The 15413-nt window shown below is 42.6% G+C and overlaps 1 protein-coding gene across 1 annotated transcript in view; it reads left to right on the plus strand.

The window, feature by feature from the left end:
• LOC106570409 (TBC1 domain family member 20) overlaps nt 1-15413 on the plus strand; it is a 42381-nt gene that overhangs the window by 769 nt on the left and 26199 nt on the right. The window contains exons 2-4 of the mRNA XM_082961251.1: nt 4255-4389; nt 8033-8222; nt 8540-8638. Of these exons, the coding sequence (XP_082817377.1) occupies nt 4255-4389; nt 8033-8222; nt 8540-8638 (424 nt within the window). The remainder of the gene's footprint in view (nt 1-4254; nt 4390-8032; nt 8223-8539; nt 8639-15413) is intronic.

The raw sequence follows: 15413 nt of genomic DNA on the forward strand, positions 1-15413 counted from the left end.
TTTACCATAAAAACACAAAGATATGGATCTCAAAAGGAATTTGATGCATTTTTACCATGTCGCCGGGTGCTATTAATCGACTACGAGAAATAAGCCATTAAATAATACAATATTTATTAATTATTTTATAGTCCTACTTAAAATATCTGTCATCAATACTTTTTTTCATGATTATTGTATTTATTGTTACTGTATTTAAGATTTTCTGTTTCCCAGATTTCACTTTCCACTGTTAGTTTGTAGTAATACCCCTTCAAAAAACAGCCCCTGTCAAAATATTTTTGGGAGAGATAACAACCGTTCTTGTATTTAACCTTTACAGTCAAGTTAGTTAAGAACAAATTTTTCTTTTACAATGACGGCTTACGCCAGCCAAACCTTCCCCAAACCCGGACGATGCTGGGCCAATTGTGCACCGCCTTATGGGACTCCCGATCGCGGCCGGTTGTGATACAGCTGAGTTTTTCCATGGTTTTTCTTTCTTTTTTACTATTTTCTACATTGTAGCGCTGATGGAGGGATTGTGCGATCCTAGTGTAACTCGGGCAGTTGTTGTTCCCATCCTGTACCTGTCCCGCAGGTGTGATGTTTGGATGTACCGATCCTGTGCAGGTGTTGTTACACGTGGTCTGCCACTGCGAGGACGATCAGCTGTCCGTCCTGTCTCCCTGTAGCGCTGTCTTAGGAGTCTCACAGTACGGACATTGGATTTTATTGCCCTGGCCACATTTACAGTCCTCATGCCTCCTTGCAGCATGCCTAAGGCACGTTCACGCAGATGAGCAGGGACCTTGGGCATCTTTCTTTTGGTGTTTTTCAGAGTCAGTAGAAACGCCTCTTTAGTGTCCTAAGTTTTCATAACTGTGACCTTAATTGCCTACCGTCTGTTAGTGTCTTAACGACCGTTCCACAGGTGCATGTTCATTAATTGTTTATGGTTCATTGAACAAGCATGTGAAACAGTGTTTAAATCCTTTACAATGAAGATCTGTAAAGTTATTTGGATTTTTTAAAATTATCTTTGAAGACAGGGTCCTGAAGAAGGGACGTTTCTTTTTTTGCTGAGTTTATGTCTAAGTTATTATAACGGTTACATGCATTTGTTAGGGAATGGCACCATCACTCAGTGCTCCTGAAATGCAGCGGTGTTACCGAGCACGCCGTGATGCAGACCCAGAGAGACGACAAAAGTACCTTGAGACAGCAAAAAGAGGATAGCAGATATCAGTGAGAGAGAGAAGAAAAGACCAGCGCAACAGCCAAGGCATCTTTTCCCACTCCCCCACACCTCCCCCACTTCCTGAACATGACTCAATGCCAGGGCCCTCAAGGTTAGAGCAAGCTTCAAACTGGGCACTTTAATGCTTTGTGTACACAATATTTGTGCTCTATTCTATATTACTAAACATACCCATGTTTTTATTGATTGGTTTATTGATTCATTCATTGAATAATTGATTAACTGATTGGTCAATTTGATTTATTGATTAGTTTACTGATTACAATACTAGCAGTGCTTACTGTGTTTTAGGCAAAGACATCAAGATCAAAGAAACAAAGAAAAGGCTTATGAAAGAGATCAAGAAACTTCAAGCCACCTTGGAAAAAGATAAAAAGAAAAATACGAGACATTCCAATGCGTTAAGGAAATTCCAAATCTCCTCGCTTAAAAGTGAATGCCACGCTGAGGCATCATCCTGTCCATCCAACCATTAGAAGAACCCTTCTGTTACACTCATTGCTTGAAGACATTAGAACTAAATATCGCAACAACAGAAAAGGAGAGGCAGATGATTGCAAGAGTAACTATTGGGAACATGGTGAATAAGAACCGACTAGGTTTTTCAAAGGAGAGGGCGGGATTGGATGGATATATTTGTACCTTTTGTGTGGACGAAGAGAAACTGGGCAACTGCTGAATCCAAGAAGGGATGATCTGAGTCACATGACTACAGGGAGGAAACAAACTGTCACACGAAACAAACAGAAGATGCAAAAAAGGTCACTGGCAGACAATGAAGAATCTACTCAGGAAGTTCCTGTCAGAAAGTCAAGACTCATTCTTCAGCACCTTTATGCCATTTTGGGTTGTGGCACCAATGTTAAACCCACGAGAATCTCCAATTCATGGCTAACGGCCTTTACAGCCGTGGGATTTTCTCATCCAAAAACTGCAGTGAAAAGCACAATGAAGATGCATCAAGTGAAATGTGTGTTGCCAGGTCACATCAAGTACAGAGACATAACCTGTCTCAGCCAAAGAGATGAGGGGGTCATGGACTGTCCCTGCTTTGAGATTTTATTTTATTTATTTAACTAGGCAAGTCAGTTAAGAACAAATTCTTATTTACAATGACAGCCTATCCCGGCCAAACCTGGACAACGCTGGGCCAGTTGTGCACCGCCCTATGGAACTCCCAATCACAGCCGGATGTGATACAGCCTGGATACAAAGCAGGGACTGTAGTGATGCCTCTTACACTGCAGTGCCTTAGACCGCTGCGCCACTCGGGAGCCCACAGAAGCAACTCTAGAAGCTCCTGATGCTCCAAGATCTGTCTGCACCGTTGAAACCCTGTGGTGACCAGAGGCTATTCACTCTCACTGTATTGGTCAGTGGTGTGTGGTGTCCTATGACAATGAGCCATACCCTGGAATCATAACAGATGTGGAGGAGGATAACATCCAGGTCAAGTGCATGCACCGTAATGGAATAAACAAATTATTCAGACCAAGCCCACGCAAAGTACGCTGACCACCAGGTAGTATGGCTGATCCCAGAGCTTGGAGGTACATAAAAGACCACATTGGAAACCATTTATCTACAACTGGAGCAAAGGGACTTGCAGTATGTGGAGGGGGGATGGAGTGGAGAAAAGGCGAGAGGGGTGGAGTGGGAAGAGTTTTGGAAGGGAGTGAAGTGGAGGAGAGGTGAGAGGGAAGAAGGGGAGGGGGGGACTTTTTAAAGGTTCATGTATCTTTATATGTATGAGAGATTTTATAAATGCTGTTAAACTTTTTGAATAACCGTTTTATTAAGCTTGAACCGTAAGCCCAGAATTGTTAGGAGCAATATGTGTAGGGTCTGTTTATCATAAAGTGCCTGATTAGTGTTATTAAACTTGAACTAACAGTGATTTTCAAATGCAATCGAATTGTTTTACATGTAGCTATGTTGTTCTAATGGAATACTCGTGTTTTAATATGTTTTTGTTGTTTTACCAACTTAGGTTGACAATGTTTTAAAAAGACAAAGAAGTAAATTGAAAATTAAATAAAAAGGAAGTGGTTCTAATTATAAATCTAATGTTTTTTTTAACCATTTCACAGATTTCAAAGGTCAAAAGATCTTTAATTGTGTCAATATTTTGTTCATTATTGTTGTTAGTTCTACCCTGTTATTGCTTTCCACCCTGTTATGCTTCATTCCACCCTGTTAGGTCAGTGTTAAAAAAAAAATCATAATTAAAAAATATCATCAAATGTTATGTGTATCTTTGTGGTAACTTGTAGAAATAGAAGGGGTCAAATACATACGCAAAAATGTTGACCAAATTCTGTTGTTATTCACTCTTATTAGGAAAAATGTGCAAATGAAGCGCTGGTTCCGAAAATAACACACGTTTCGCTCAATAATCATTGATGTCTAATTATTTAAAGAAAATAAATTAACGTAATAGAGTAAGGGACTTTGAATGTCTTAAATCTAAATCTAGATATATACATGCATTGTTAACACTTTCAGATAGTTATGTGTATGTCCCTAACAGGGTGTAAATATCCCATGGTCCATGTGTGAACAATAAATCCTAATATATATATATGGTGATAAGTGTCTGAGCTTGAACAATATGTTTTTCTGAAAGTCAAACATGTCCTTTTTCTGATAGAATACAAAACAAATTAAAAATATATACTTTTTTTCACAAATGTTATGTGGTCCAAAAGGCACCGCATAGTAGGAATGACCCAGGTGGGATACTAATATTTACTAGTTATGTGCCACACTGTAAATTAGTAACAGTAGAATGTGTGAAAGTACACACTTTTAACTTGCACAATTGACACTGAATAGCATTTTGTGGAAGGAATTGACTAACAAAAAGTGATATCAACCTGCAGTACCAGCATAGACAAGCCCTTGCTCTGGCGTTATCTTATCATCCAAGCAAACCCTGTCCACCCACAGTCAAGACCGTATTGCTATCTGAACAACATGTATAATCTCAATTCATATTTTCTGTTGTCAAGCAGAGCACGAGTCGTGGAAGAAGCTGAAGCTGGTGGAGATCCTCCAGGCCCTGAACAGTGACCCGGTGGACATTGAGACCCTGCGGAGGGCGGTCGTCAGCGAGGGAGGCCTCCTAACAGACGAGATCAGGAGGGAAGGTCTGTGCATATTTGTAAACAACAGCTGGTGCACGAAATCGAAGGAAGTCTAGATTTGACTCACAAGAGGTAGAGTATCTTGTGATAAATTGCAGACCACACTACTTGCCTAAAGAGTTTTCAGCTATACTTTTCGTGGCTGTTTATTTACCACCACAGACAGATGCTGGCACTAAGACCGCACTCAGTCAGCTGTATAATGAAATAAGCAAACAGGAAACCACTCACCCAGAGGCGGCGCTCCTAGTGGCCGGAGACTTTAATGCAGGGAAACTTAACACAGTTCTACCTAATTTCCATCAACATGTTAAATGTTCAACCAGAGGGAAAAGAATTCTAGATCACCTCTACTCCACACACAGAGACGCATACAAAGCTCTCCCTCGCCTTCCATTTGGTAATTCCGACCACAACTCTATCCTCCTGATTCCTGCTTACAAGCAAAAATTAAAGCAGGAAGCACCAGTGACCCGGTCTATAAAAAAAGTGGTCAGATGAAGCAGAGGCTAAACTACAGGACTGTTTTGCTATCACCGACTGGAACATGTTCCGGGATTCTTCCGATGGCATTGAGGAGTACACCACATCAGTCACTGGCTTTATCAATAAGTGCATCGAGGACGTCCCCCCCACAGTGTCTGTACGTACATACCCCATACCCCCGCTTTCAAGGTGCGGGACCCGGAAGCTTATAAGAAATCCTGCTATGCCCTCCGACGAACCGTCAATACAGGGCTAAGATTGAATCGTACTACACTGGCTCCGGCGCTCGTCAGATGTGGCAGGGCTTGCAAACTATTACAGACTACAAAAGGAAGCACAGCCGTGAGCTGCCCAGTGAAACAAGCCTACCAGACGAGCTCAATCACTTCTATGCTTGCTTCGAGGCAAGCAACACTGAGGCATGCCTGAGAGCATCAGCTGTTCCGGATGACTGTGTGATCACGCTCACCGTAGCCGATGTGAGTAAGACCTTTAAACAGGTCAACATTCACATGGCTGCGGGGCCGGATGGATTACCAGGACATGTGCTCTGGGCATGTGCTGACCAACGGGCAGGTGTCTTCACTGATGTTTTCAACATGTCCCTGATTGAGTCTGTAATACCAACATGTTTCAAGCAGACCACCATAGTCCCTGTGCCCAAGAACACGAAGGCAACCTGCCTAAATGACTACACACCCGTAGCACTCACGTCCGTAGTCATAAAGTGCTTTGAAAGGCCGGTAATGGCTAACGTCAACACCATTATCCCAGAAACCCTAGACCCACTCCAATTTGCATACCGCCCAAACAGATCCACAGATGATGCAATCTCTATTGCACTCCACACTGCCCTTTCCCACCTTGACAAAAGGAACACCTATGTGAGAATGCTATTCATTGACTACAGCTCAGCGTTCAACACCATAGTACCCTCAAAGCTCATCATTAAGCTAATGATCCTGGGACTAAACTCCTCCCTCTGCACCTGGATCCTGGACTTCCTGACCGGCCGCCCCCAGGTGGTGAGGGTAGGTAGCAACACTGAAGCCCCCCAGGGGTGTGTGCTCAGTCCCCTCCTGTACTCCCTGTTCACCCACGACTGCATGACCAGGCACGACTCCAACACCATCATTAAGTTTGCAGACGACACAACAGCCTGATCACCGACAACGATGAGCCTATAGGGAGGAGGTCAGAGACCTGGCCGGATGGTGTCAGAATAACAACCTATCTCTCAACGTAACCAAGACTAAGGAGATGATTGTGGACTACAGGAAAAGAAGGACCGAGCACATCCCCATTCTCATCGACGGGGCTGTAGTGGAGCAGGTTGAGAGCTTCAAGTTTCTTGGTGTCCACATCACCAACAAACTAGAATGGTCCAAACACAGCAAGACAGTCGTGAAGAGGGCACGACAAAGCCTGTTCCCCCTCAGGAAACAAAAGATTTGGCATGGGTCCTCAGATCCTCAAAAGGTTCTACAGCTGCAACATCGAGAGCATCCTGACTGGTTGCATCACTGCCTCGTACGGCAATTGCTCGGCCTCCGACCGCAAGGCACTACAGAGGGTAGTGCGTACGGCCCAGTACATCACTGGGGCTAAGCTTCCTGCCATCCAGGACCTCTACACCAGGCGGTGTCAGAGGAAGGCCCTAAAAATTGTCAAAGACCCCAGCCACCCCAGTCATAGACTGTTCTCTCTACTACCGCATGGCAAGCGGTACCAGAGTGCCAAGTCTAGGACAAAAAGGCTTCTCAACAGTTTTTACCCCCAAGCCATAAGACTCCTGAACAGGTAATCAAATGGCTACCCGGACTATTTGCATTGTGTGCCCCTCCCCCCAACCCCTCTTTTACGCTGCTGCTACGCTCTGTTTATCATATGCATAGTCACTTTAACAATGCATTCATGTACATACTACCTCAATTGGCCCGACCAACCAGTGCCCCCGCACATTGGCTAACCGGGCTATCTGCACTGTGTCCCACCACCCGCCAACCCCTCTTTTACGCTACTGCTACTCTCTGTTCATCATATATGCATAGTCACTTTAACTATGTCTACATGTACATACTACCTCAATCAGCCCAACTAACCGGTGCCTGTATGTAGCCTCACTAGTGTTATAGCCCCGCTACTGTATATAGCCTCGCTTCTGCTATTTTTCACTGTCTTTTTACTGTTGTTTTTATTTCTTTACTTACCTATTGTTCACCTAATACCTTTTTTGCACTATTGGTTAGAGCCTGTAAGTAAGCATTTCACTGTAAGGTCTACACCTGTTGTATTCGACGCACGTGACAAATAAACTTTGATTTGAACTCACTCAGTGTGTCATTGATAGAGTAGAGTTGTTAACTCACTCAGTGTGTCATTGATAGAGTAGAGTTGTTAACTCACTCAGTGTGTCATTGATAGAGTAGAGTTGTTAACTCACTCAGTGTGTCATTGATAGAGTAGAGTTGTTAACTCACTCAGTGTGTCATTGATAGAGTTGTTAACTCACTCAGTGTGTCATTGATAGAGTTGTTAACTCACTCAGTGTGTCATTGATAGAGTTGTTAACTCACTCAGTGTGTCATTGATAGAGTTGTTAACTCACTCAGTGTGTCATTGATAGAGTTGTTAACTCACTCAGTGTGTCATTGATAGAGTAGAGTTGTTAACTCACTCAGTGTGTCATTGATAGAATAAAATAGAGGTAACTCCCTCTCTGTGGCATTGATCTGATAGGTCACTGTCTGTCCTCCCTCTCAGTTAACTCAGGGCCTTACCCATCATGGGGGGCATCTCAATATTGTGTTAAGTGGCTTCCTTAAACATGTCCTTCTCATTAACTTATCTCCGTCCCTTTATGATGCCCACTGATAAAATAATACTAATATGGTGGAAACAGAATACAATCCAATCCTTCTATCGACCAGAGATGGGCAGTGTGTATCAGTGTCTAGACAGCGCTCTTGAAGTAAAGTAGATGATGAAAGCAAGCTATTGCCAAGTATTGAGACACTGACATCTAGACACAATTATCTGAAACCCTTGTGATTGCAGCTTGCTTTCAAAATGTTGGTTGTTCGTAAATGTATTGCATCAGCGCAATAGATTTTGTGGCTATCTCTTCAGATACAGTTTTGCTCTCTCCCCCTCTCCTCAGGCATGCGTGTGGACGAGAGGCACGTATTACAGGAACAGCTGATTGATAGCATCCTGGTTGTCCTACAGAAGAACCCTGCGTTGCACTACTACCAGGGTTACCATGACATCGTGGTCACCTTCCTACTGGTGGTAGGGGAGTGCATGGCCATCGCCATGGTGGAGACCCTCTCTAACCACCAACTCAGGTCGATATGAGAAAATAGGCACACTTACTATGAGACTCTTTATGAATACATAAGGGCACAGGCCTCCAGACCTGGGTTCAAGTAATATTTGAAAGATTCCCAAAATACTTTGATCATTTGCTTGAGCCTTCCTGTAGTGCTTCATGGCAGGCATGGCAATTTTGAAACTCTTCCATTGTACCAGGCAAGCTCAAGTATTTTAATGATTTCAAATATTATTTGAACCCAGGTCTGTTATTATATCCCTTATTATGCGCTTATTACCCTATTCTGACCACCAAAGATGGCTTCCCCTCTCTATCATGGTCACATTATCCTCGTTTCATAGATCCTACCATGGACAGCACCAAGCACATACTGAACTGCCTGATGCCAATACTGGAGCATGTTGATCCAAAACTACATGATTTTATGCTCGGGTAAATCTTTGTTATTAAACATTTTAATAGACACTCTTATCCAGAGTGACTTACAGGAGGAATTAGGGTTAAGTGCCTTGCTCAAGGGCACATCGGCAAATTTTCCACCTAGTTGGATCGGGGTTTCGAACCAGCAACCTTTCGGTTACTTGCCCAACGCTCTTAACCGCTAGGCTACCTGCCGTCCTAAGTGGATTTGTTGCAGTGAGAGAGGCACAGATCACAGTTCGTGTGACTTCAACTCCAAATCTGTGTCTACTTGTGTCCTTTAGGGAAATTGGAGAGACAGTTTTCCAGATTATTTGAGAAAAGATCAAATAGCAGGTTTGAATGGCAGATAAGAAGCGAGGCATGGCTGCAAGGAATACATGTTCACTTTGAAGTAATTCTACCAGTTTTCCCCAACATCAAACTCTGATTCATAGCAAGAGTTTTGAAGTTTTTTCAGTTGATAGCAGTGGAATCTATTTTGTTTTATTATGTGTTAAAGAAAAAACATTCAGATGTTTTACCTTGTTGCCTTGTGATAATATATTTTCTATCAGCAACATCAGTTTCTACAGTGAGCCCAAAAGTATTGGGACAGTGACACATTTTTTTGTTGTTTTGGCTCTAATCCAGCACTTTGGATTTGAAATGATACAAAGTTAAAGTGCAGACTGTCGGCTTTAATTGGAGGGTATTTTCACCCATATCGGGTGAACTGTTTAGAAATTACAGCACTTTTTCAACCAAATGTATTGGGACAAATTCACTTACAGTGCCTTCAGAAAGTATTCACACCCCTTGACTTTTTCCGCATTTCGTTGTGTTACAGCCTGCATTTAAAATGGATAGAGGTTCTGTGTTACTGATCTACACACAATACCCCACAAGTTACATTTTTACAAATGAATTAAAAATGAAAAGCTGAAATGTTTGTCAATAAGTATTCTAGAAGAATAATTTCTTTTTAAAACGAGAGGCTGCCTGGATCTTTAATTTAAAGACCCTTGCTCCCTTCGGTCTCAACGTAGACTTTGATCTGAAGCCATTCTTGTGATTATTGTGACTTTGCCATTGTAATTGTTTGTAAGCTTGTGTAGTCTAAAATGAATCTATGATTGTATGCTATCCATTTGTTTTTGTATGCTGTTCTTTGTATGTCATTTTAATATTTGAGAATTAACCAATGATATTAGGCCACACTTGGCCATGATTACAGACACCTGTGTCTTTTGACACTATATAAACGAGTCACCCTGCAGTGTTTGCGATTATACCCAGATGAAGACGGCTTGTCTGTCGAAACGTTAGACATTACATTTTTGCATCTGCGCTCCTAGAGTGTGCATCTCTCCTTTATTTTCATGTCAATAAGTATTCAACTCCTTTGTTATGTTGTGACGTGAATATCATTAATGTGATGATGATTATTTTATCAAATCAATTAAATATGTTTAATTATTACGATGATTAAATTAATCATGTAACAATGAAGTCATTAGCAATCTTGGCGCACCTCGGAAAAAGTTTGTTTAATTAGTTACCCTTTCCCGAATTAACTCAAGAATATCAGAATATATCCTTACATTAGTCATCTATTAATTATTATTACCTCATTCTAAACATCGTTGACTTCAAATCGGCACGAACGGTAGTCTAAATGATGATTCAGCGATACACAAATTGGCCTAATTATTTATTTACTAACTAAATAATCACACATAAACACACACAGGATAGATTATACATTGATTACTAAATAATGCAATGAAAGCTGCCTTTGATACTGTGAACCATCAGATCCTCCTCTCCACCCTCTCCGAGTTGGGCATCTCCGGCGCGGCCCACGCTAGGATTGCGTCCTACCTGACAGGTCGCTCCTACCAGGTGGCGTGGCGAGAATCTGTCTCCGCACCACGTGCTCTCACCACTGGTGTCCCCCAGGGCTCTGTTCTAGGCCCTCTCCTATTCTCGCTATACACCAAGTCACTTGGCTCTGTCATATCCTCACATGGTCTCTCCTATCATTGCTATGCAGACGACACACAATTAATCTTCTCCTTTCCCCCTTCTGATAACCAGGTGGCGAATCGCATCTCTGCATGTCTGGCAGACATATCAGTGTGGATGACGGATCACCTCCTCAAGCTGAACCTCGGCAAGACGGAGCTGCTCTTCCTCCCGGGGAAGGACTGCCCGTTCCATGATCTCGCCATCACGGTTGACAACTCCATTGTGTCCTCCTCCCAGAGTGCTAAGAACCTTGGCGTGACCCTGGACAACACCCTGTCGTTCTCCACTAACATCAAGGCGGTGACCCGATCCTGTAGGTTCATGCTCTACAACATTCGCAGAGTACGACCCTGCCTCACACAGGAAGCGGCGCAGGTCCTAATCCAGGCACTTGTCATCTCCCGTCTGGATTACTGCAACTCGCTGTTGGCTGGGCTCCCTGCCTGTGCCATTAAACCCCTACAACTCATCCAGAACGCCGCAGCCCGTCTGGTGTTCAACCTTCCCAAGTTCTCTCACGTCACCCCGCTCCTCCGCTCTCTCCACTGGCTTCCAGTTGAAGCTCGCATCCGCTACAAGACCATGGTGCTTGCCTACGGAGCTGTGAGGGGAACGGCACCTCCGTACCTTCAGGCTCTGATCAGGCCCTACACCCAAACAAGGGCACTGCGTTCATCCACCTCTGGCCTGCTCGCCTCCCTACCTCTGAGGAAGCACAGTTCCCGCTCAGCCCAGTCAAAACTGTTCGCTGCTCTGGCACCCCAATGGTGGAACAAGCTCCCTCACGACGCCAGGACAGCGGAGTCAATCACCACCTTCCGGAGACACCTGAAACCCCACCTCTTTAAGGAATACCTAGGATAGGATAAAGTAATCCTTCTAAACCCCCCCCCCCCTAAAACATTTAGATGCACTATTATAAAGTGGTTGTTCCACTGGATATCATAAGGCGAATGCACCAATTTGTAAGTCGCTCTGGATAAGAGCGTCTGCTAAATGACTTAAATGTAAATGTAAAGGTCCCTAGTGGACTAACCCGATATGACGGCTGGTTACACAATGAAAGGGGTGGGGAAAGAAAGAGCGGGAGAAGGAGAGACAAAGGAATTCAACTATTGTACATACATTTGAATAATATGCTCATCGTAAATATGGATATTTAGCACCCTATCAACCGCTCATTCAGATTTAGAAATGCAATGTGCATATTTATGCTTGAATGTCTTTGTCGTCTCTCTGTTGAAATCGCCGGATCCTTCTGTGACGAATAGTTCGACAGAAAGTCTCTGGTTGTGTAAGTCTCTAGTTGTCCACCAGAGGTCATCATGTCCTTCGTAGTTGTAGTAGGTTTCCTTTGTTCTGGAAGTGTGTGTTGGAATGGATACATCAGACTTGTTTGATAGGGAAATGTTCTTCTTTTCTCGTCTTCGGTCGAATTTCCTAGACTACGTTACATTTCAGGCGGTGCATGTCTAGTCTTCTCTGTTGAGTTTCAGAGGGTCTTGTAGTTTTAGACCATTTGTCACGTATTCAGCCCGCGCTCCACGTATACTGGTCTAGTAGTTTTAAACCATTTATCAGCTGTGTAGCCACCGCTCCACTCTGTCTGGTCTAGTAGTTTTAAACCATTTATCAGCTGTGTAGCCCGCTCCACTCTGTCTGGTCTAGTAGAGTCTAACCATTCATGATGTCGGGCTTACACCGTCCGCCTGCTTGGTCTCATGTACATTTAGTTACGAGTCCTTTTTAAGCACTCTGGTCAAAGGGGGCGTTCCATCACGCCGGCATAATGTCTGTGTTCACCTGGGCGTGGTTACTGACTGGATAAAACTTTATATGAAATACAATTTCTCATTTAGAAGGCTAAAATCACATTCATATCTTTTCACAAATAGTTCATCATATACGTTTTACAAAATGTTTATTTTGTCCTTTATTTAACTAGGCAAGTCTGTTAAGAAGATTCTTATTTTCAATGATGGTCTAGGAACGGTGGGTTAACTGCCTTGTTCAGGGGCAGAACGACAGATTTTTACCTTGTCAGCTCGGGGATTTGATCTTGCAACCTTTCAGTTACTAGTCCAATGCTCTAACCACTAGGCTACCTGCCGCCTCCACCTGCTGCATCTCTGACATATACATTGTGAAAGCTCTTAAAGTTCCAACGTTTCCGTTCTAACGTCTTGGGGCGGCAGGTAGCCTAGTGGTTAGAGCGTTGGGCCAGTAACCGAAAGGTTGCTAGATCGAATCCCCGAGCTGACAAGGTAAAAATATGTCATTCTGAACAAGGCAGTTCCTGTTCCTAGTCCATCATTGTAAATAAGAATTTGTTCTTAACTGACTTGCCTATTTATATAATGGTTAAATAAATAAAAATGATATCACCAAACAATAAATGTTCTGACTTGATTGTTCTTTAAGTCCCTCCCGACCATTTCCCACATTCTTTGTGTTAGGAATATTGTTTAATTTTCCACTTTTGGATGTTGTAGTTTTGGCAGGAAGAATCTCCTTGTAACAAAAGGGTTATTTCACCTCAATACTGCATGGCCAGTGAGAGACAGTTCCTGCAAGGTATTTACGACTGTCATAAAACTGGCCAACTCCCCCCAGGAGAGGGGAGTCTTGAAACTGTTGGTTAGCTGGCACCTTTGACCTCCATCCAGGAGGGCAAGTCAGGACAGTTATGGCAAACCTGAATAAGTTCAGGAGTAAAAATGTGCTTAACAAGTCACATAATAAGTTGCATGGACTCACTCTGTGTGCAATAATAGTGTTTAAAATGATTTTTGAATGACTTGAGTGACTCATCTCTGTACCCCACACATACAATTATCTGTAAGGTCCCTCAGTGGATCAGTGAATTTCAAACACAGATTCAACTACAAAGACCAGGGAGGGCAGCTATTGGTAGATGGATACAAATAAAAAAAGCAGACATTGAATATTCCTTTGAGCATGGTGAAGTTTCACTTTTGATGGTCTATCAATACAACCAGTCACTACAAAGATACAGATGTCCTTCCTAACTCAGTTGCTGGAGAGGAAGGATAATGCATGGATCAACAACATTGTAGTTTCTCCACAATACTAACCTAAATGGCAGAGTGAAAAGAAGGAAGCCTGTGCAGAATAAAAATATTCCAAAATATGTATCCTGTTTGCAACAAGGCACTAAAGTAAAACTGCAAGAAATGTGGCAATGAAATGAACTTTGTCCTAAATACAAAGTGTTATGTTTGGGGCAAATCCAATTCAACACATCACTGAGTACCACTCTTCATATTTTCAAGCATGGCTCTATCATGTTATGGGTATGCTTGTCATTGGTCAGTTTTAGGGAGTTTTTTTTAGGATAAAAAGAAATGGAATAGAGCTAAGCACAGGCAAAATCCTAGAGGAAATTCTGGTTGTCTGCTTTCCAACAGACATTGGGAGGCAAATTCACCTTTCAGCAGGACAATAACTTAAAACACAAGGCCAAATATACACTGGAGTTGCTTACCAAGACAACATTGGAATGTTCCTGAGGTACGGCTTGAAAAATCTATGGCAAGACTTGAAAATGGCTGTCTAGCAATGATCAGCAACGAATTTAAAAAGAATGTGCAAATATTGTAAAATTCATGTATGGAATGCTTTTAGAGACTTACACAGAAAGACTCACAGATGTAATCCCTGACTCGGGTGTAAATACTTATGTGATTCGGAAAGTATTTAGACCCCTTGACTTTTTCCATATTTTGTTATGCTACCGCCTTATTCTAAAATGTATGAAATATTTTTTTACCCTCATCAATCTACACACAATATCCCATAATGACAAAGCAAAAGCAGATAAATATTTTTTTGCAAATTTGTTAAAAGTAAAAGACTGAAATATCACATTTACATAAGTATTCAGACCCTTCACTCAGTACATTGTTGAAGCCCTTTGGCAGCGATTACAGCCTCGAGTCTTCTTGGGTAGGACAATACAAGCTTGGCACACCTGTAATTGGGGAGTTTCTTCCATTCTTCTCTGCAGATCCTCTCAAGCTCTGTCAGGTTGGATGAGGAGCGTCGCTGCACAGCTATTTTCAGGTTTCTCCAGAGATGTTAGATCGAGTTCAAGTCCGGGCTCTGGCTGGGCCACTCAAGGACATTCAGAGACTTGTTCCGAAGCCACTCCTGCGTTGTCTTATCTGTGTGCTTAGGGTCGTTATCCTGTTGGAAGGTGAACCTTCGCCCCAGTCTGATGTCCTGAGCGCTCTGGAGCAGGTTTACATCAAGGATCTCTCTCTACTTTGCTCCGTTCATCTATCCCTTTTATTTAACCTTTATTTAACTAGGCAAGTCAGTTAAGAAATAATTGTTATTTACAATGACGGCCTACCAACGTGCAAAAGGCCTCCTGTGGGGACGGAGGCCTGGGATAAAAAATAAAATAAAAAATAAAATATAAATATAGGACAAAACACACATCACAACGAGAGAAAACACAACACTACATAAAGAGAGACCTAAGACAACAACATAGCAAGACAGTAACACATGACAGCACATCATGGTAGTAACACAACATAACAACAACATGGTAGCAGCACAACATGGTAGTAGCACAAAACATGGTATAGGGCACAGTCAACAGCACAAAGGTCAAGAAGGTAGAGACAACAATACATCACACAAGCAGCCACAACTGTCAGTAAGAGTGTCCATGAGTGTCCATGATTGTCCTTTGAATGACTAGATTGAGATAAAACTGTCCAGTTTGAGTGTTTGTTGCAGCTCGTTC

The sequence above is a fragment of the Salmo salar genome, chromosome 14 (assembly GCF_965601325.2).
Source record: "Salmo salar chromosome 14, fSalSal1, whole genome shotgun sequence".
In the NCBI taxonomy this organism is placed as follows: Eukaryota; Metazoa; Chordata; class Actinopteri; order Salmoniformes; family Salmonidae; genus Salmo; species Salmo salar.